Source organism: Haplochromis burtoni, unplaced genomic scaffold (assembly GCF_018398535.1).
Source record: "Haplochromis burtoni strain Fernald_Lab_line unplaced genomic scaffold, NCSU_Asbu1 Contig_220, whole genome shotgun sequence".
NCBI lineage: Eukaryota > Metazoa > Chordata > Actinopteri > Cichliformes > Cichlidae > Haplochromis > Haplochromis burtoni.
Window position 1 is genome coordinate 577,392 of NW_024582581.1, and position 19,591 is coordinate 596,982.

The following is a 19,591-nucleotide window of genomic DNA, read 5'->3' on the forward strand; positions in this document are numbered from 1 at the left end:
TCAGGACCTGCAGGTTTCACATTGTAAGGCACTGGGTAGGCCCTTTTAGCATCGTTTGTCAGCGTGCAGTGACTCCAACAGAGTTCAACTGGAGTCCCAAATGCAACAAAAAAGGAAAAGTCAGATAAAACAGTAAAGGTCAAGTGATACCAAGAAGGTTTCTGCAGGATTTTTCTATTTTATTCTTTCACACAATGAAAATCGGCCCTAAAAAGGCACATCACTGTGCAGGGGTTCTGCTTGTGTTTAAGTATGCTGAGACGGGGTTCTTGGCCAAGAGTCAGTGTGTGAAGTTGTCACTGCAGATTGTCATCATACTTATGTGACAAACACGTCATAATATATAACAATAACTACCTGTCTTCACCAGCTCCTCTCCTATATGCAGTCTCCCATCTACCTAACAGCAGTGGCACCGCCTAATTTTGCTGTTCTGACGATCAAAACAATCACAACAACGTCAGTGATTTAAAAAAGCTTTGCACAAAAACATCAGGTATAAATGTCCTCGAAAGAGCTACTTTTTACTTTCTTACTTTGATTGCAGAGAAAATACTCAAAGTTTTCACTTTTACTTGAGTAAAGAAGTTGAATCAGTACTTCAAATTTTAGTGGAGTATTTTCCAATAGTAGCATCTGTACTTCTACTTAAGTACAGAGCTATCTGTACTTTCGGCACCTCTGCATCTGATATTCTTGTGTCGGCCCCGAATCACATCTTCTACTAACAATCTTGGTATTATTGTTTAACAGCATTTGAATTTTAAACATAACATCTCTGAATCCATCCAGTCCTGTATCTTACATCTGAGAAGCTGCAAAAAATCTGAATCAGCCAATTGGAGATTTTATTACACCCACTTTAAAGTCTGAATCACGAAATACTGTAAATGTCATAAAATTCTTTGTTTTTTAAATGTCAACTGTTTATTTAATCTTCTGACAAACTAAAAAATTAAATTAAATTAAATATTAATTTGCACATGTGGGTTTTAATTGTAAGTTTTAATAATTTTTGCTATATCTGACACTTTGTGCAATTTATTATTTTAAATGTATTGTTCATTTTTTACACTAATGATGCAGAGGTCTACATACAGATTACTGTAACTCGTGTTTCACGTGGGCTTCACAGTCCTCCCAAACCATCTTCACTTAGACTGAAGTATGCAGCAGCTAGTGTGCTTGTGTGGCTGCATTTCAATGATTATAATGAAATATGAAAGTAACTGTGTGTACTGTGTGATGGGATAAGACTCCATATGAAAATAAAGTCTGCTTCTTCATGTAATAATGTAATACTGCCCTTCCTAGTATATTATCTAATTGTGAGTCAGAGAATACAGCTGGTTGCGTCTTCTTTCTTGGCTCTACAAGTGAAGCACTAGTTTGACTTTCTTGGAACCAGTTTGTCACTTTGGGTAAATATGAATGCATTTCAGGGTGAAGGGTGGTTGACGCGGTTGACACCTGATGCTTTAATGAAACGCATCCAAGTTAAGCTTTCTGAGTATAAAGTTTCGTGTTAGCGCACACTATCGTCTGTTCATCTTTGTGTCACGGTGTCAAGTTCCTCATAAATGGAGATGGAGACAAAGTTCCTCATAAATCAAGTGGCCTAACTTGAATAACAGGACTAAAAGCGCTCGGCATTTTGATGTCCTGACATTCTTGTGACGCAGCTGCTCACTCACATAGCCATGCTGAACTGTTCCAACCACTTCTTTTTCAGGTCTTTGGTCTTGAAAAAGAACTCAAAGCCGCTCTGGCCCTGGTTATGAGTGAGGTAGAATCCGTAGGACCACTGCAACAGAGAAAAAGAAAAACACTTGACTCACAAGGTGCAACAATGCCAAATAAAAAAACGGAGGGTTTCGGAGAAAGACAAACAGAGCGGGAGAGAGCCGAATGAGACAGGATGCAGGGAGACAGATGGAGACAAAGAGATGCAAAATGAAAGAGGGATGCCTCAGGGAGAGCAAACACAAAGGCTGAAGGGTTGGAGGGCAGAAGAAATGACAGAAAGAGACAAAACATCGAGGCAGAGCGTGAAGGAGAAAATGAGTGCGAGGTGGCTGTGCCATATAACTGCTAGGCATCAGACTGCATGCACAGACCCAAGTAGTGAACGGGCCTGTAATCTGTTACCATTATCCACTTCAAAGGCTAAATATTAGTCCATTAGCCTCTGTGTCAACACAGGTATCTGGGGTTTTTTTAGACAACATTACAAGACAGATGCTCGAGAGATGCACTTTTTATGACTCGCAGTTGTGGTTTTGAACTTGTAGCACTCAGCTCTGAAAGCTAAAAACAAGCCAAACTCACAGCGCTGTCAGCGAAGCACAGCAGCTCATCTTCTCTATTGAATGAAAAGAGAAAAGGAAAGCAGCGCTCTACAGAAGCATTCCCAGTGGACACCAACACTTGCACTCAGCAAAGATATCATCTAGCTACCAATTTGTAAAGAGAAGCAGGAGGTGCTTGTCTGTCTTTCTGTCAGTTCCTATGCTTTTGCTTGGCATTCAAAAGGATTACACACCAAGGCTTATAATGTCAAATATTTCTTTGTGGATCTTGCCAAAATATCAATTATTTTGACCCATGCTTATATCTTTGTCATGTGAATCAATGTCGAGAGTGAACTGTGGTATTTCAGAAAGATTATAAAATGCTAGAGACTAACTGGTGGTGGAGTTCAGACCCATGAGTACTCAAAAGTCATTGCTACATTAATACGTGAGTAGATCTACTCGATACTCATGAAACATATTCAAAATTCACTCTTTATTTTTCCCCCGTACTCCCAGAAACACTCCATTAAAGACAGAAACACCTATGATAATTAGCAAAGTGCCAGCTACAACACACTGACTTATAATTAAACATGTAATAGGCAATTTTTTTGCGAAAAGCAATATACTGTATTATTTGACAGTGTTTTGGGCATTTTTATGTGACAAAAAGATGTAACAGTGTGATATTAATGTTTATACAACGAGACAAGCCCAAACATGTCTGAGAGTGAGAGCTGCATCCCAGCCTCACAACAATTTAGCATCTAGAAAGGGAGCAACTACAAAAACCTTCTGTATTATCCAAAATTGCATTATTGCAAATTTCATTAAAAAACATCTTGATACAATATTGAGGGAATATTGTCCAACAGTAATGTTGACAGTAAAGCAGTAATCTTTCCTTACAACTAGCTGTTTACACACTCAGAAGATGCTAAGCGTCATTAGCATTAGCATTAGCATTTACCTTTTTGAGATATAATCCAGCCTAATTTGAACTCTGTACTAGTCTGGTATTAATGTAGCACTTTTTCGATTTTAGCTGAGCACTCAAGAAATTGTGGCTACAAATCCAATCACAGAGCCTTTTTATGTGCTCTGTCTAAGATTCACACGTGTTGGATCTACTGGAAGCGATGCAGTTAGTCGTAGCCAGGGATCAAATAACCGACCCTTTAGTTAAGAGGCAACCCGTGCTGCCTCCTGAACCCCAGCTCCCCCTCCTGATCATCTTTTGTCCTTCCCACCCCCAACAGGTCACTCCCTGATCCTGGTTTAGCTTGAGGTTTCTTCCTGTTAAAAGGGAGTTTTTCCTTTCCACTGTCGCCCAGCACTTGCTCACAGGGGGTGGTCAAGTTGTTGGGGTTTTCTCTGTATTATCGATGGTCTTTACCTTACAATATAAAGCACCTTGAGGCAACAGTTGTTGTGAATGTTTGTGACACCCTGCATGTAATTATTTGAGCTTTGATTATTTGCTACAAAACCGTAGGCTATAGCATTGAGAAGTTGGCTTCCACACAATGACGGTAATTTGGCAAAAGTTTTGTTATTGTTGTTTGCATTTGGCTTATGAGTTAAAGGAGTTTAAGACTCTTTTACCTCCAGATGACTTGCACATAAATGCCACTGGTTTGATGGAGGTTCTTATTGCCACTTCCCTCAGACACCACTGTCATCTCCATCATCTCGAACATAAATATGTAATCAAACAAACTGCTTTATATCCATCAAGTCAGAGGTGAATGACGCAGAGTTGGCTGTAAGTTTCATAAAATATAACCATATAAACCCATATGGGTCTAAGCTTCCTAATGTCTGCTATTTACAGCATCATTATTACCCAAATCACTGTTTCTTGGAACGCCTTAGATATCATTCCTCATTATGATTGGCAATATTTCCCCCACTTGGCATTTAGTATTCACCGTGTGTTTGTGTGTAGTCAGGCCCAAAGCGAGGTTTAATGATAACACCATCTGGGAGGAGGCAGACTGTTGTAGTCCGACACTGTGTCAGTGTGATCCTTGCAAATGAACAAGACAATGTAAAACATGTGCTGGAATAAGAGTGCACCAAATTATTTAAGAAAGATTCTTTGCAGCTGATTATTTCATTGTTTATGTCGCGAGCTGGAAAGATTTTTTGCACAGAACCTATTTAAGCAGCACATTCAGGGACTCGCGGCACAGACGGCAGCACCGGGGCGGAGAGGTTGCTGTTACAGGTGGTTAGAAAATAGCTGTGAAGAAGCAAGTTGAGTCAATTTCGTGAACTCGCATTTAACTGATAAATTGTTATGGCGCCTCATTATGCAGAACTAGCGCTGTTAATTGGCTTGTCAGGAGTCCAACGCGGTTTCGGAGCTTTGCTGACTCAGTCGTAAAGAGGCGATAATGGGCTCAACAGTGCAAGACTTGCCTCCATTATAGCTGACTGGTTGTTATATCAGATTGTTGTTTTGTTCTGTTTTGTTTTACAGCACAATAATAAGCAAGTTTTGTTATTATTTTATTACTTTTTCACGTCGTCTATTACAGCAGCAGAAAAGCCACAATGTAGAATGAAGTCGAGCTAGGACAGAGTCGATGGCACGGAGCCCTGGGTGAAATTAAATGTCATCTAAAGCTCTTTTTAGCTGTTATAAAATCACTGTAACTTACAGCTTAAAGTGGGTTATTGCTTTCTGAAAGATGATAACACGCCATAAAATTAAAAGCTAAATGTTCAGGGCATATTTTCTTATTCAGTTAATGAAGCGGATCAGTGCGGCTTCAACGGGACTTAGTCACAATCATACTTCTCTGTCAGCTGTGATGTGTCAGGTCAAAGAAGTTGACTGACATTTTCTTCCACAAGTCAGTCTCCAGCCTAATCAACCAGCTTTTAAAGCGCTTAACACGCTTGTTTTTGTGCAGCTGTGAGGAATAAACCCTGTGTGGCTGGTAGAGACATAAAATGCCAGCGTTGGTTCATTTTTGACAGCTTGATTGAATTGTGGCTAATGTTTCCGCGTGTCTGTGGTACAACATCACCACTGTGGCCTTGCCAAAAGTGGAATAGAGTTACTTCTTTTGGAACCAAAGAAAGATAAAACAAAAAGAAAAAAAAAGGACTGAGAAATGCCAATATCTTTCCTGAAAGTAGAAAAGCATGTTCCTTGGCAGGTACATGCTAGCTGAATTCACCTGAGAGACTTATTCATGAGCAGTGTGGGGGGGTCCGCGCCTGGCCATGTTCTACAACATCATAAAATTCCTCATGCCTTTACATAATAAAATCTGAACACATCTTCTCAATATTGATGCACCATTGTGTTTACTGTATTACTCCTGAGTGATTGGTATGTGTGATGTGATGCACAGTTCTTCTATGTATTTGTTCACTTTCCCAGTTTTCCCAGTTCCCTTACCTGATATTGAACTGCGTCTCAAATACCATTAAACACTGCTGGAGGTCATTCAACAGCCAGCTCTTTCTTACACTGAACGCCTGTCAAACATAAGTACACCTAACATCTAATAGTATTAATTAACATTATGTAGTATAGAGTCATGCGTACAAAGATTCTCAGTTACCTGTGTTTTATTGAGACATGACAAATCCGAATGTCAGCAACAAAACAGCCCGGTGTTATTTTGGCTCTGCAAAAACCTCATTTAAAATCACGTTTACCTCTTGTCCCTATTTATAACCACATACTTTTATTATTATTGTTCAAAGATTTTAGAAAAGTATGGCTGATGCCCAAGAAGGGCCTGGGTTTGAATCCACTGGCTGGAGCCTTTCTGTGTGAAGTTTGCACGTTCGCTCTGTGCCTTCATCCAACACTATTCATTCAATTTAGTTCAACAGTTGCCTCAAGACACTTTATTTTGTAAGGTAAAGAACCTACAATAATCAGATGACCCCCTGTGAGCAGGTACTTGGTGACAGTGGGAAGGAAAAACACCCTTTTAACAGGAAACAGTGCAAGGTTGTGCACGTGAGCATGCAGCTGCCTCGCTCTCTGCGTTAGCCCTGTGACAGAGTGGTGACCTGTCCAGTGTGCACCCTGCCTCTTGCCCTGTGACAGCTAGACTAGGATCCCACATCAGCTCTTTATGGGCCCTTCAGCTTTCCACTCTGTGAAAGCTTTTCTTATTCAGATTTCTTGAAATCATTAGAGCCACACTGCTTTACGAGCTGTAATTTCTGCACTTTGTGACTGTGTTGCGCCTGCAGCAGATGCCCATATAGATCCAGGTTCAGCTCATTGCTAGTGATTTACCAATTCAATATTTGGATCAGATACTGGTTCAGTCCAGACTCACAAAGCTTGATACAGTCTCTGACACAAGGGGACCGATCTATTCTTCAGTTCTGTATTCTGTGTTTGCTAAGCAGCAATGCACCATGTGTTAGTGGGAGAGCTCACATAGCGAGGTAACATTAAGGGGTTTGTGGTTTGGAGGCATTTTCACACCTACGATACCAATGGTTCTCCTTCATATGTTTGCGGTAGTTTTTCATTTAAGCGCACGCTGTGGTCAAACAAGTTGACAAGATTTGAAAGCTCTAATGATTTCCCTATTGGCCTCTCTCTCTCTTGTTTTGTTTGGTGTAACACATGGGAAGCTTTTATTACACCTGCAGTAACATAACGTTTGTCATCAACTCGATTAATATCGATTCACTACACCTGTCTGCTGTCAGCTACACGTGACATGCCAGTGTGTGTGTGAACACACTCACACCAACAGCAAAGCTAAAGTAAGAAGCTAAAGCTAAAGCACGATTGTTTACTATTTAATAATGATACAAATTCAGTAAATGCATCTTAGACATATTTATTGGCTGTTCGTGTCTGTGTGTGCACAGACCTTTCGGTTCTCTTTGTCCGACGTGGGATTGTTGGTGACTTTGAAGAGGTGCAAGTCGATCACTTCTTTCATCTCGTAGTTGTCTCCTCGCCGCTTACAAACAATGACCGCAGCGTCAAACAGGAAGATGTGCCTGCAATCCAAAAATGTTCCAGTAAATTAAAGCACATCTCACTTAATAGTTCATGTTATTCACACCGAGGAGTTATGTCAAATTCAGTATTTAAGGCAAAAAGTGATTTTTATGATTCTAACAAGCTTGAAGGTCAATATTTGGTATGACCACCTTTATTCTTCAACACAGACTGAACTCTCTTTGATGATCTTCTACCTAATCACATGAGCCAAGGTGTGAAAACAGGTGAATTAGAACTGAAGAAGCTTCTCGGATGAGAGGTGAAACGTCTTCAAGCAACTTAAAGAAGTCCAGACGCTTTTCTTTCCAAGCTCCTTAGACTACGATGACCTGGATGACTGAGAACCTTCACAGACTTATGTGTATTCTGGCATATCTCAGCCTCTTCTCCCTGTTTCTCCTCCTTAAGAATGGCTTCTTGACAGCCACCCTTTCACTGAGACCATTTCTGATGAGACAAAGGACCGGATATATCCTTCAGGTCTGGTGTCAGGCCTTTACTTTCTAGATTTTTGCAAGATTTTCAGATACCGTTCATGTGCTGTAGGTAGTAGGTTGTGCAGGTACCACTCTATTTTTAAAGACATGCTGCACATCATGCTGAGGTATGCCACCTTTTTAGCTAACAACTCTTTGGGAGTCAGTTTGTTGCCACTGAAATACTATTTCATGTCTGTCAGACCGACTCAACTGATTCACAGTATCAACTAAAGAAATCAGAAAAAAATCCATGTTTTTAAAACTGGTTCTTTGCTAGGGTGTCTGCTTTGTGTTGACACAAAGCTGGTTCATCTCTTGGGTGAAGTGCCCTTTTTATGCTTGAAATGTTCGCAGGTCAGTGTTAAGTGGTTTAACAAATAAAGCAAAAAACATTCCTGTGAAAATGTTCAGGTACAAGGACTGGACTGAGTGACAAGGCCTGGAGAACTATTACTCAAGCCAAAAGAAAGTCTGGCTCCTTGGAAGCAAAATATAAAGAAATGAGGGGTGACACGAGACTTTTGTAAAGTAGTGCATTTGGAAGCAGTCGGCTTCTGCAGTTCCTGTAATGGCTTTGCAGAGACTCTCAGGCTGGCTGTTATTTTAACAGGCAAATTTAAGTTTCAAGGCGTAGCTAACAATACAAAATCTCTCTAATGGAAAAAGACGCCCAGCCCAGTTTCATCTATATGACTGGTTCAATGTTATTGTTAAGCTCCTAAAGAACAACAGCATAAGCTAAATGCTCATAGCATGTGCTTTGTATTAACTGAGTAATAATACTTCACTGGCTTCAGTTTGCACAAATCTCACAGGTTTAGTCTGAAACAACAAGCGTAACACCTGATTCCATTTCGACTGCAGTCATCCAGCCATTCGCGGCATCTCACCTGTCCTGCTTGGCTCGTTTGTCCACCGAGGCCACCCGTACTTCCCCGTCAACTTTGGGTCTCCCGTAGTTACTCAGACGCTGATTCTGCAGGCGAGAAAAATCAAGGTTATCTGGAGGAAAGACATTCTGAAAAGCTGTCAGTCATTATCTCAAAGAAAGCTGTACCCTACCAGATTTTCAATGGATTTCTGGTATTGATCTATTTCTCGCAATGTCTCGTTGTCCCTCTTGACTTCGTTAACATACTGCGCCAAATCCTACACACACACACACACACACACACACATGCATACACACACATGCACACACAAAGGGAAACAAAGAAGCATCTTTTAACTTACTTACATACGGTACAGAGTATCCAGCTGTGCCGAGGAGTTTGTTTCTTTTATGTGCAGTTTTATGTCTCTCTGTTCCAAAAAGATCTTGTGCAATGAAATAAACTTGACTTTAATTAAGCGTTCAGCTTTACTGAACAGATTTTCAGGGTTACAAAATTAGGACTAAATACTGCATTCACTGAAGGCTTCTTTATTTATCTGCAGTTACAAAAAGTCGAGCAAGTGAAATGAAGTGGAACTTTTTATGGTAACTTTATTAGATATTATATGGTGACCCCTGAGGTACAAAACACACAAAACAAAGCTGCGTTTATTGTTTACAATGGAACCAGAGTCCCCAAAACACACGAACAAACTAGGCAATTATATTCTGAAATGTTTTTCTTCGTGTTTCTAACGACCACCTTCAGCTCTCAAAACACAATTATCATGTCAGGTACCCTAAACAAACATGAACGCACTGTGTTTCTTACCAGAAGGAATTTTGAGTACAATGTGAAGTAAAATCAAAATAACATTTTCTGATATGAGCTGTTTTTTTGTACATTTTATTAGCTCTTGATGGGTTGTTCTGTGAAACTAGTGTTGGGGGTATGTATTTCTTCATCTGCATTCAGTACTGGGCTTGAGTCTTGAGCCAATCTGCTTCCGATTGTCATTTACTTTGAAAGTGGAAACAGCAGATGAACTGAAGGACCAGATATCTGGTCCTTCAGTTCATCCAACTACTGTTCAGGCTTATACTGAAGCCTCATCATTTCTCATCAAAAGAGCCCATGTAGCTTTGTCTGCACTTACCTTTTTAAAACTCTTATTTCTCTTTCATTTTCAGGATTAGTTTTTGTACGTTTTGGGTGAATGGCCCTGTTCTGGACCTTCAGTGCACCCAAGGATAAGAGCATATGAAAAGAAAACGTACCTTCATTGCATCTAAGGCGGTCCGTAAATTCGTCTTCTCAGTGCCATCGTGGGTGTGTTTCACAAGCTCCTGTTGGACAAAAAAAACAAACCACAAACACAAAGTAGATAAAATGTGAAAAGGAGGGAAAGGCTGTGAATCATAAAACAAGGGTTACATGAGATATACACATGCCACACGCCACGCGTGGACTGGAGGCTTTAGCTTTCCAGATACGACAGGAAAACGGCCGCTGTGGAAGTGAATCAGATACTGCGTATGTGTGCACTCATCTATTGCAGGAGTGTGTGCGCAAGTAAGTATCTGAAATTGCTTGGCGGTGCCTCGCCGCAGCGTAAACAAGACATCTAGACCTCGGCGGCAGAGGATAAGGAAGGATGCCATGCATGTCCTTCACACGGGCGCACACCCACTGTGTCCACACACACTGAGCCGCTAAGGGAGATATATGTGTCCGCTCGGCGCTGCTGAAATCCCCGGTGTCAGTCAAGCTCGACCTGGGCATTATTATCACTAGCAAGACGACAGAGGCCTATTTATCAAGGCTTGCTCCCACCTCCACGCAGCCCCCGAGATACACAGTAAGGGTGTGGTCACACTGATATCGGGGGCCCGTGCACGATGGACTCATTCAGGGAATCGTGTCGCTGCAGGTACAGCGGGAGGGGGCCCGTGATGAGCGGAGGCAGCGAAGATGAAAGAGCAAGAGATTGATGAGAAAAAAAGAGAGAAAGAAACCAGCTAAGAGAGGTACTCGGGGAGCGAGAGGAAGTGACAAGGCATTAGTTGTACAGATTCTGGCTGTCACCGTGTGGGAAAGTAACTCAGCGGATGCTTTATTCGCTGCAGCTAGCTATTACCCGGCTGTTCCGAGGGGATCTCAGCCCATGTTGACACAAACAGAATCACTTTGTTCCTACAGATATATATTTTTATTTTTGGCGCTACTTTCTTGTTGCTTTTTATGGAACCCTGTTGGAATAAGCACATTTCTGCCTGAAAAAAAGGAGTAAATGAGCGCTTCGAAGTGAAAGATGCAGCGCACGCGTCGACTTTGCTGTCATCCAGCTGCAGACGCACAGATGACTATAATATTAATTGCTTTTCTATATAAACCCTCCTCATAGATTCAACACGTGCACACACACAGCTATCATGAAGAGAGGAGAAAGCATGATGGAGACATTGTTAACTGTCACACATTTATGCATACTCTTCCCTGCAACACAACTGGTTTGTCTCTGGGATTGTGTAAAATGTGTCAAATATGTCCAAATGAAAATAATTGAAAAACTCAACAGGCCATTATATGTGGTCCATTCAAAATGTATTATAAAAGACAAGGATGGCAAGGTTTTGGATGATTAAAAAGGCCCAAATGGGGAATGTTTTCGTTTTCGGTGACACATTAGTAACTTGTCGCTGACTCTGGCCGAGCTTCCAGCGGTTCAAAATAATACTTCCCCTTTCTGTTTGTTCGTCTCGCTGCTTATTTATCTTGTTCTGTCTGCCGCTCTCCCTTTCAGTCCCTACTTCACTTTATCTATTTTCTCTCACCGCCTCCTTGATTGTCTCCATCAGATGACAATTACGTGCGGGTCGTTTGAGACTCGCAGTCATCAAGGAGCTACAGGAGCAGAGAAGAGCCCCGGAGCCTGAGCAGTGAAGGCAAAGAGGAGGGGAGCAAAAGAGAAAATGTGGTCAACACTGCCTCTGGTGGTTGCAAGGAGTAGTGTCAGGGAGTCCACTTGCTTATAAACTCATTTTATAATCGAGAAGGAAACAAACTTCTCTCTCTCTCGGTCACAGGGATGCATCTGTAAACTCGGTGAGCTCCCTGTCACTTACAAAGCCATCCACGAGAACAGTAACTGTGCAGCTGTGAAGCAGGAGCTTAGGTAGAAATAAGAGGACGCTCAATTAGACAATCCGCAATCATTTGTGAGTTATAGCATCTTTTCATGTCTCTTTTATCCCATACATTATACCACAAACTGCATCCTCGCCTTATCATTCTGCCTATTTAACAAAGTGAGTGACACAAAGCAAAGATGACACAGACATAGAAAAGTATCTCCAGGGATACACATTTAAAATGTATTTATAGGCCAGTCCAGGTTTAAAAAATATTAACTCTGATGGTCTACAGACAGCAAGATGCTGAGTGAGGGCCTGATGTCATCTACGTGATACAAAAATAAAACATATTTTAAACACTATAAATGTTTACTGCAAAGGGTTCAAAGGTTTGTTCAAGAAAACTTGGGCTGAGATTTACAAGCAAGGATGCACTAGGACGGAGTACAGTACCTGCAGGAGGAGGTGGTACTTCAAGACTCGCTGCATAGGAACCACGAGCAGATCTCTCAGCGTGAACTTGCCATAGTTGGCTCTTTTTGAGCATTCCTGCACAAAGACAAGGATCAATAAAATACTAAATTCACTTTGAAAAAATGGTTTTATTTTACTTTCTAGAAGTAAATGCAAGCAAACTCGAGCATCACAGCTTTTTAGAGTAATTTCTGCTCCCAGCTGCAGTGTCATCACCGGCAATGTCTCAGGTAGACACTTGAGGGCGTAGTCTGACCATCCTGAGAAGCTGTGGAAGCAAACAGCTTCCACTGCAGTGCACAATAACCACTCGCTCATCCTTTAAGAAGAGCACAAAACTATTTACCTCTAGCTTCATGCGTACGTCTTCTCTGTTTTTGCTGATGTCATCGAGGGTGGCGATGGCTGTCTCCACATGGCTGCAGTATTTCCCATAGATCAACAACCTGGGGTAGATTTGACAAGTGAAGAAACTACAGCAGGACTGGAAAGAAGTCTAAACACAACATGTAGGACTTTAAATGTTTTCTCAGTCTTCACAGTGATGATCTTAGGTGCGATACATAGGTTCACACCTACACACTGTTTACACACAACACACAGAAACCTGTCATAACACAGCATATACATAAAAGTTTGCAGCTTCTTGGATGTACAGAAAGAATTATAAGAGCTTTACAGAACTGTTAAAGGATTACATAAAACACTAAATACAATAAACGACAATGTTTTTTAGATAAAGTTCCCCGTGTGCACCTCTCTTTGAAAGTGATGAAGATCTGGTAAAGGTTCTGGGCACTTCTGTGGTGGACTGAATCTTGGATTTCCAGCAGTAAACACTTGTGGACTTTAACCAGGTCCTGAACAACAACAAGAGCAAATCTTCAGTGCTGATCATTAAACTCCTGCATCTAACAATTTCTTTCCCCTAATCTACAGATCATTCCAAGAACTCCATTAATGATCTATGACTAAGAAAATCATTAGAAATGCTCATCACAGCTCACTAAATGTTGAGGTACCGCCCTCAAATATGTCAACACACAATAAGAATCTTTGACCAAAATTCTGACTTTAACTAATTTCATTTAATTTTCATGCTTCATGTTTATTGAGGTTAAAAAAAAACTTTTTTTGATTGTATAGGCCTGCAGCAAAACTGATATCATGTTGCCTTTGCAAACCTACCTAAAAACTAAAGACACTGCTATTATCTTGAGGTGTTCTTGCTACTTTCTGGTCACTGTTAGCATTTCACAGTCAAACAGTGAACGTAAATCAATCAGTCAGCATATTTGATGTCAGTATGTTGTCATGTTAGCATGCAACACAAAGCAGTGACCTGTTTTTGGACAGTTAAGGCTCTTAAATAGTAGTAGTAGTCTCTTTGTAATGTTAATTTAATGCACATTTAAAAAAGGTTTAAAATCTTTTTTTTTATTGAATTTTGCCATGTAGGTGTGAAGCTAAGCCATCATTCCTTTCATTATTTACACTTCTACATTCCTCCTATTGTGACAGTCGGTGGGGAAAAAGACCATTTAAAGGAGAATTTTGCAACCCCCTCAACGATGACCGCTTCCAAAGGCGTTGACTTACCGGAATATTCACAAACACCTTCTCCATCTCAACTGGGGACAAGAACGTGTTGAGGGGAATCATAAAGTGCTGCAGGAGAGAAACACAGAGAGGGAATGAATGAAGACAAAGAGCCTCGTTCCTCTAGAGTAAGAGTGGGAAAGTCATTTTGCGTGAGACGCTATTATATTATAGGGCTAAGTTGCAAAGAGCTGCAGTCAGCGAAAACAAGCAGGAGCGTCTGGGTCACGACAATAATCTCATTTTCAGAGTTTGCAATTTAATGATTTCCTCTCAGAAAACTCCCACAGTGTAGTCACCTCTACATTTCAAAGGAGCGGGCGAGCACAAACTAAATTCCACCATCCACTTCATATCGAAAGTCATCTACTGAGGCGCTCCTCTGGGAAATCAGGCGAGGTCTTTTAGCAGACGTGAACGTACACAAGAGGTAGAAGACAAGTAGTCCAAGACAGTCCTGTAAAAAGTGCCGGGTAAGGTGGAACACATCCACAGGCGAGCGGCTGCTCTCAGAGCTCTCTGTTAGGGCGTTTGTTGGAAGGAGTGCTGGGATTACATTTTACTCACGGCTAATTTCAAAAATATAAATATATCCTTCACCCCGCTTCTTTCTCTGGGTGTGCGGAGTGTTACACCGCTTTTTTTTGTTTCCATTACACCCGAAAAGAGGTCATTACAGTTTCACAGTTTCTCATATTGAAGGTGATAAAGAGGCCAAATTGATTTCCAGTCATCCTTCGTAAAGGGAAACAGAGCGATAATACTTCCACCTAATGAAATAAAGTTAGTTAGACTGACACCAATTTATGAAACAGTGCTGGCAACCTGGATATTAGTGAAAGATGTCCAAAAGCGCTTCATCCTATGTTCTTTCACAACAGCTTTGTGGGTAAGTACTCGTCACTCAAGCTAACTGAGACACACTCGCTCAGCAGGTTTAATAGAGAACTCTGGAGGGCCCGCAGCTTCAAACTAATTCAGTCATGTCACACTAAACCTGTGATCGGGGGCCGCTTTTTTACTTCTGAGATGTAACCAAATCACAATAACTGGCAGTTATAATTCTGATTACTTCAACGATGTTTCCAAGTATCGCCAGCGTACAAACTCAGCATGGGATGCAGATGAGATTACCTGCTTAAAATTTCAGTCAGCACGTAGCAATGTGAGGAAGCCTGGGCTGCACAATGACAACCACCAGTCAGCCAGTGTGTACCTTCTCTATAGACTCCAGGGTCTCAGTGTATTTCTCCTCTGTCTGCTTGATCTCTGTCAAGCAGCAACTCCTGATGTCAGTCTCTGCTTGCTTCTGGAACGCCTACGCACACACGCGCACACACACACACATTATACACTTGAATAGATACATTGATAAATAATCACTTAAATTTAAAAAATGTATATTTGAAATTTAAACAGCATTTTAAAGGCATTCAGAATCTGCTTTGGCTCCAAGGTTCATCTGACTTTCTTTCAGTGCTTTTGTTCAAGTTTGCCAAGTTTCAGAAGAACTCCTTTGAAGGATATTTCAGATGGAAAGATAAAAGAAGGCCAATTTTTATTTTGTAAATTTTCAATTCCAAGTTTCATGGAAACCACAAAGCAATGAAGACCAGCTCCACATAATCAAACGTCCATTCAGAATTCAAAAAAGTTCAATTTCTCAAACTGTATTTTCTCAAACAGATACCACATTCTGAGCATTTCTTTTTTATTGCAATGACTAATGTTTTAAATGGTTTCCAAACAAGAACCTACAAAAAATATGCCATCGGTGCAGGATGTGGTGTTATTTTTCCATACTGTCCCCAATGCTTTTACAAACCACACATTGCATTACATTTTGCCTGAAACTGCCCATAAAAGATTTATTGAGCTTAAAATAAGATGTGGTCAGCTGAACACTTGGAGACACAAGTAGGGAAGTGCCATCCATGTCTGATCCCATCACCTAAGACAGGGGTGGGGGAACTCCAGGCCTCAAGGACTGGTCTCCTGCAGGTTTTAGATGAGTCCTTGATCCAACACAGCTGATTTAAATTGCTACACTACGTCCTCAACATGTCTTGAAGTTTTCCAGAGGCCTGGTAATGAACTAGTCATTTGATTAGGGTGTGTTGACCCAGGGTGATATCTAAAACCTGCCCTTGAGCCCTGGAGTTCCTCACCCCTGGCCTAAGACGTCAGATATGATGGTAGCATCACTTCTTTCACCAGTCTTTCTTTCCAGTCTTTGACAACAAGAACAAAAAAACACATTTTCAAGTGAAGTTACGGAGGTGGACAAACCGGAGGAGGGACAGCTTCTGTCTTCATCAGGTCCTCGTAGATCTCGCCGCCTTCTTCGTCATCGTACACACAGTCATAAAGGTCCTCCTCATCCTCCACTCCATTCTCACTGCAGGACAAATGAAAGAATATGGCAGTGACACTGCATTACATCACGCTGCTGTTTGATCCTGAGTGAGTGGAATGAAATGGTTTTCACTTCTCTTGACAAGCACACACGGTTCTGGTTTTACAGATGTGGATTTTAATACCACACTACAAATCTTGTTAGAAGGGGACAAAACTTAATCCCTTGCTGTGAAAGTGGCTGAGGAACACGCAGACAAAAAAAGACTTTTATGTGTGACGCCACCAGCCTGTTCTGACTGCTCACATCGGAGCCAATTACTGCAGGCTTAGCAGGTGGGCTAACATGATGTGACTCAGTGTTTGTGTGCATCTTCTTTACTTTTCATACATTTATTTTAGAACCAAATGTTCCCAAGTTCAAAGAAACCTAAGGGGATAATTGGACGTAAACAATTAGCATGTTTTATTAGGGTAAGGAGCAGGAGGTGAGGTCAAGGATAAGAGATCTACAGCATAGGTGGTGGACCATAAAGGAAAAAAAATATTTCTCTCTGTGGTTTGCTGCTCTGTTTCACCTAATGTATTATTGTCATGTCTAATGTATTATTGTCATGTCTTATAGTAAAGGGCAATAACTCAAACAGAGACGAGACAATGTGTCAAAATTCATTTAGGACTTGAGGGTAAAGTGGGCCTCTGTAAGCTAACAAAGGAGCTACAGAACATAAGGTTACGTTGTAACCTTGGTTCTCTGGTGGAGAGATAGTCTCAATATGATAGAGAAAGACAGCTTAGCTTGACGTTATAGGTCGAAATAATCTAATCTACTTTAATTCATCTTTACCATAAACAAAATGTGTAAATGCTAAGCTGCACTTCCTGTTTTATAAGCAGCTTTTGTGTGAGGGATTTTGTTACTTTTGTTAAGAAACAGTAGTAAGTAGTAGTAAAACAACCAACTAATTTTTTTATGCTAGGTTTGGTTAATAGTCTAGTACAAAGACTGATAGCTAACAGCCTAGCATAAAGCTTCATAGCTAACAGCCTAGCATAAAGCTTCATAGCTAACATTCAAGCTAGTCTATTTCAATAATATTGCCTACACTTGTTTTAGTGGGCATTACTAGATATCTAGAATACAGAGAAATAATGCCCTTAACTATTACTTTTAACTTATACTATCTCTTCAAAAATTAGTGCAGTGAATTTAAACACTTTGTTAGCCTTGCACATTAAAACAGATTAGAACAGATGAAATCTCCAGTGATGAGAGAGAAGAATTTGCTATTAATCCTAAATGCTTTGCACATATAAAGCTTTATTTTGGTTCTAGATAGGCAACAACATTGTATGCTTGGCTAAAAAAACCCAAATGAAATGAAACCTCTTGTTGTGTGGAACGGCGTGCGCGTGTTTCTGTTGTGTCCGTTATATGGCTGCTAAACGCTGAGCAGATGGGAGAATGTGGCTCAGTTCAGTGAGATCCAGGCTGACACATCAAACCTCCCGTGCTGGCTGCTATCAAGCCACTGTTTTGCTGTCACTACTCTTAGTGTGCCGCTTCCTTCTGTAGGAGCTGTCAGCGTTAAACACGGGCCAAACCGCTGTGTCACTGTAAAGGTTTCCAACAGCATTTCTGCTGTAGGATTATGTCTCTCTGCTGACTTCAATTACCATGCAAGTGCCAGTATTTCTGATCAGAAACAGACAGCAAACTGCAGTGTTATGAGCTATGAACTGGAAAAACAGAGAAGGGACAAAAAATCTGTCCATGAATTGGCATCTGACCCATTCAGTCTAAACAAAAATGCATTCAAAAATCCATATCAGATAGACCAGAGTCAATAGTCCAACAGCTGCATTTAGATGAAGGCCTATGAATGAGACTGTGCCAGACATTCTGTCTGCAACGGAGGAGGATTATGTCATGTTATTATTTTGTCCCTGCTTTATTTCCAAAGGTGAAAAAAAGGTTGGTTTTAGTTGGTATCGAACACCGACCGACCTACATTGGTTGCACGCAGTATAGCTAATACCCTCTCTATGAACTTTAAAGGGTATTTTTAGACAGAAAAATCTGTCATTTAAATCTGCTAAGCTAACAGGTGTCTGCAGAGCAGGGCTTGAACAACAAATGATTAATTCACAGTCCCACACACCCCACTTGTAGCTAACTAAGGAAAAGAGCGGGGCGAGTTGATGCTGAAAATGGCTGCCTTCCAGACAACACCCAGGGAACAAATGGCAGCTTTATCCTCACAGGCGTGGAGAGTTTTAAGAGGAAGCCGAACACTAAAGTAGAGAGACTGCGGTGCAATGGGATCACAGCGGTGAGCTGTCAGACCCCAGACTGCATCTTGACATGTGAAAGGTTTAATGACTGCATCTTGTGCAGCTATGCTGACAAAAGCTGTCTGCACACATCCGGAAAGACGTGTAAACATCTGCAAAAGAGCTCAGAAACCCCTTTTTGTTGGAGTATGCTCATTTTACATTTACTCAGCGTGCCATAATGACACACACATGTGCACATAAAGACTCACAAGGTTGCTGACTTTTTAAAATGTAACATGTGTATTAGAAATCCATCTTAAAATGTTCTTAAGGATATGGCTGGAAACAAAAGGGTGGAGAGCATACTCTATGAGGTCCTCCAGGTGGTTGTAGATGTCCTCATCTTCAACACTGTCCTCTGTTGGAAAGGGCCTGAGAGGAGAAAGCAGTCCGTGTTTTAGGATTAAAATACCTCACAAGCTTCCAGTGGCAGTATAATGCATCCATTACATTAGATTTTATTGTTCACTACTAAGATCACAAGATGCAGTGAAAGAAATGCATTGTTTTGTATTAAAACATTTCACTTCCACATACCTGATTCCAGTCTGTTGTACAATCACAGTGTGGGAGAGTTTAGAAAGTGTGTCCATAACCTGAAACATAAAACACGTTTCAGGACATCACAAAGGTGCATTTCTGATAACAGACACACGAGGGCAGCATTTTCAAACACTTCTGTGTTGCTCAACAAACAAACTGGGGCATATTTTACAGGAACACATTCATATGCTGTGTTGTTTTTACATCTTCATGTGGAATTATTTTTGTACTGCATTGCCTCCTAAAATACTCACTTTATATTTAAATCAAATAGAAAAGAAACAAGGAACAGAAAGAGAGAAGAGAAGTGTGATACACACAAAAAAATATTGCTTTGGCTCCCAGTCAACAGCTGCAGCAGTACACCAACAACAAAGCAGTGTCACATGACCTACTGTCAGTGGGTGTGGTGTAAACTGTGTGTCAGCTGATGCTGTTAGTGTGATATGTCATTTAAAGCTGCTTCCAGTGTGTTTAAACATCTCTACCTGTGTGTGTG

At 40.9% G+C, this 19,591-nt stretch overlaps 1 protein-coding gene across 2 annotated transcripts in view; it reads right to left on the reverse strand.

The window, feature by feature from the left end:
- LOC102292911 (guanine nucleotide exchange factor VAV3) overlaps nucleotides 1-19,591 on the reverse strand; it is a 91,201-nt gene that overhangs the window by 32,797 nt on the left and 38,813 nt on the right. For both annotated transcript variants that reach the window (XM_014338150.2, XM_014338151.2), the window contains exons 3-15: nucleotides 19,087-19,145; nucleotides 18,856-18,921; nucleotides 16,147-16,255; nucleotides 15,074-15,175; nucleotides 13,858-13,926; nucleotides 13,015-13,118; nucleotides 12,605-12,704; nucleotides 12,238-12,333; nucleotides 9,928-9,996; nucleotides 8,838-8,924; nucleotides 8,666-8,751; nucleotides 7,160-7,292; nucleotides 1,695-1,804 (exon numbers count right to left, since the gene is read on the reverse strand). In XM_014338150.2, coding sequence (XP_014193636.1) covers nucleotides 1,695-1,804; nucleotides 7,160-7,292; nucleotides 8,666-8,751; nucleotides 8,838-8,924; nucleotides 9,928-9,996; nucleotides 12,238-12,333; nucleotides 12,605-12,704; nucleotides 13,015-13,118; nucleotides 13,858-13,926; nucleotides 15,074-15,175; nucleotides 16,147-16,255; nucleotides 18,856-18,921; nucleotides 19,087-19,145 — 1,190 coding nt within the window. The remainder of the gene's footprint in view (nucleotides 1-1,694; nucleotides 1,805-7,159; nucleotides 7,293-8,665; nucleotides 8,752-8,837; nucleotides 8,925-9,927; nucleotides 9,997-12,237; nucleotides 12,334-12,604; nucleotides 12,705-13,014; nucleotides 13,119-13,857; nucleotides 13,927-15,073; nucleotides 15,176-16,146; nucleotides 16,256-18,855; nucleotides 18,922-19,086; nucleotides 19,146-19,591) is intronic.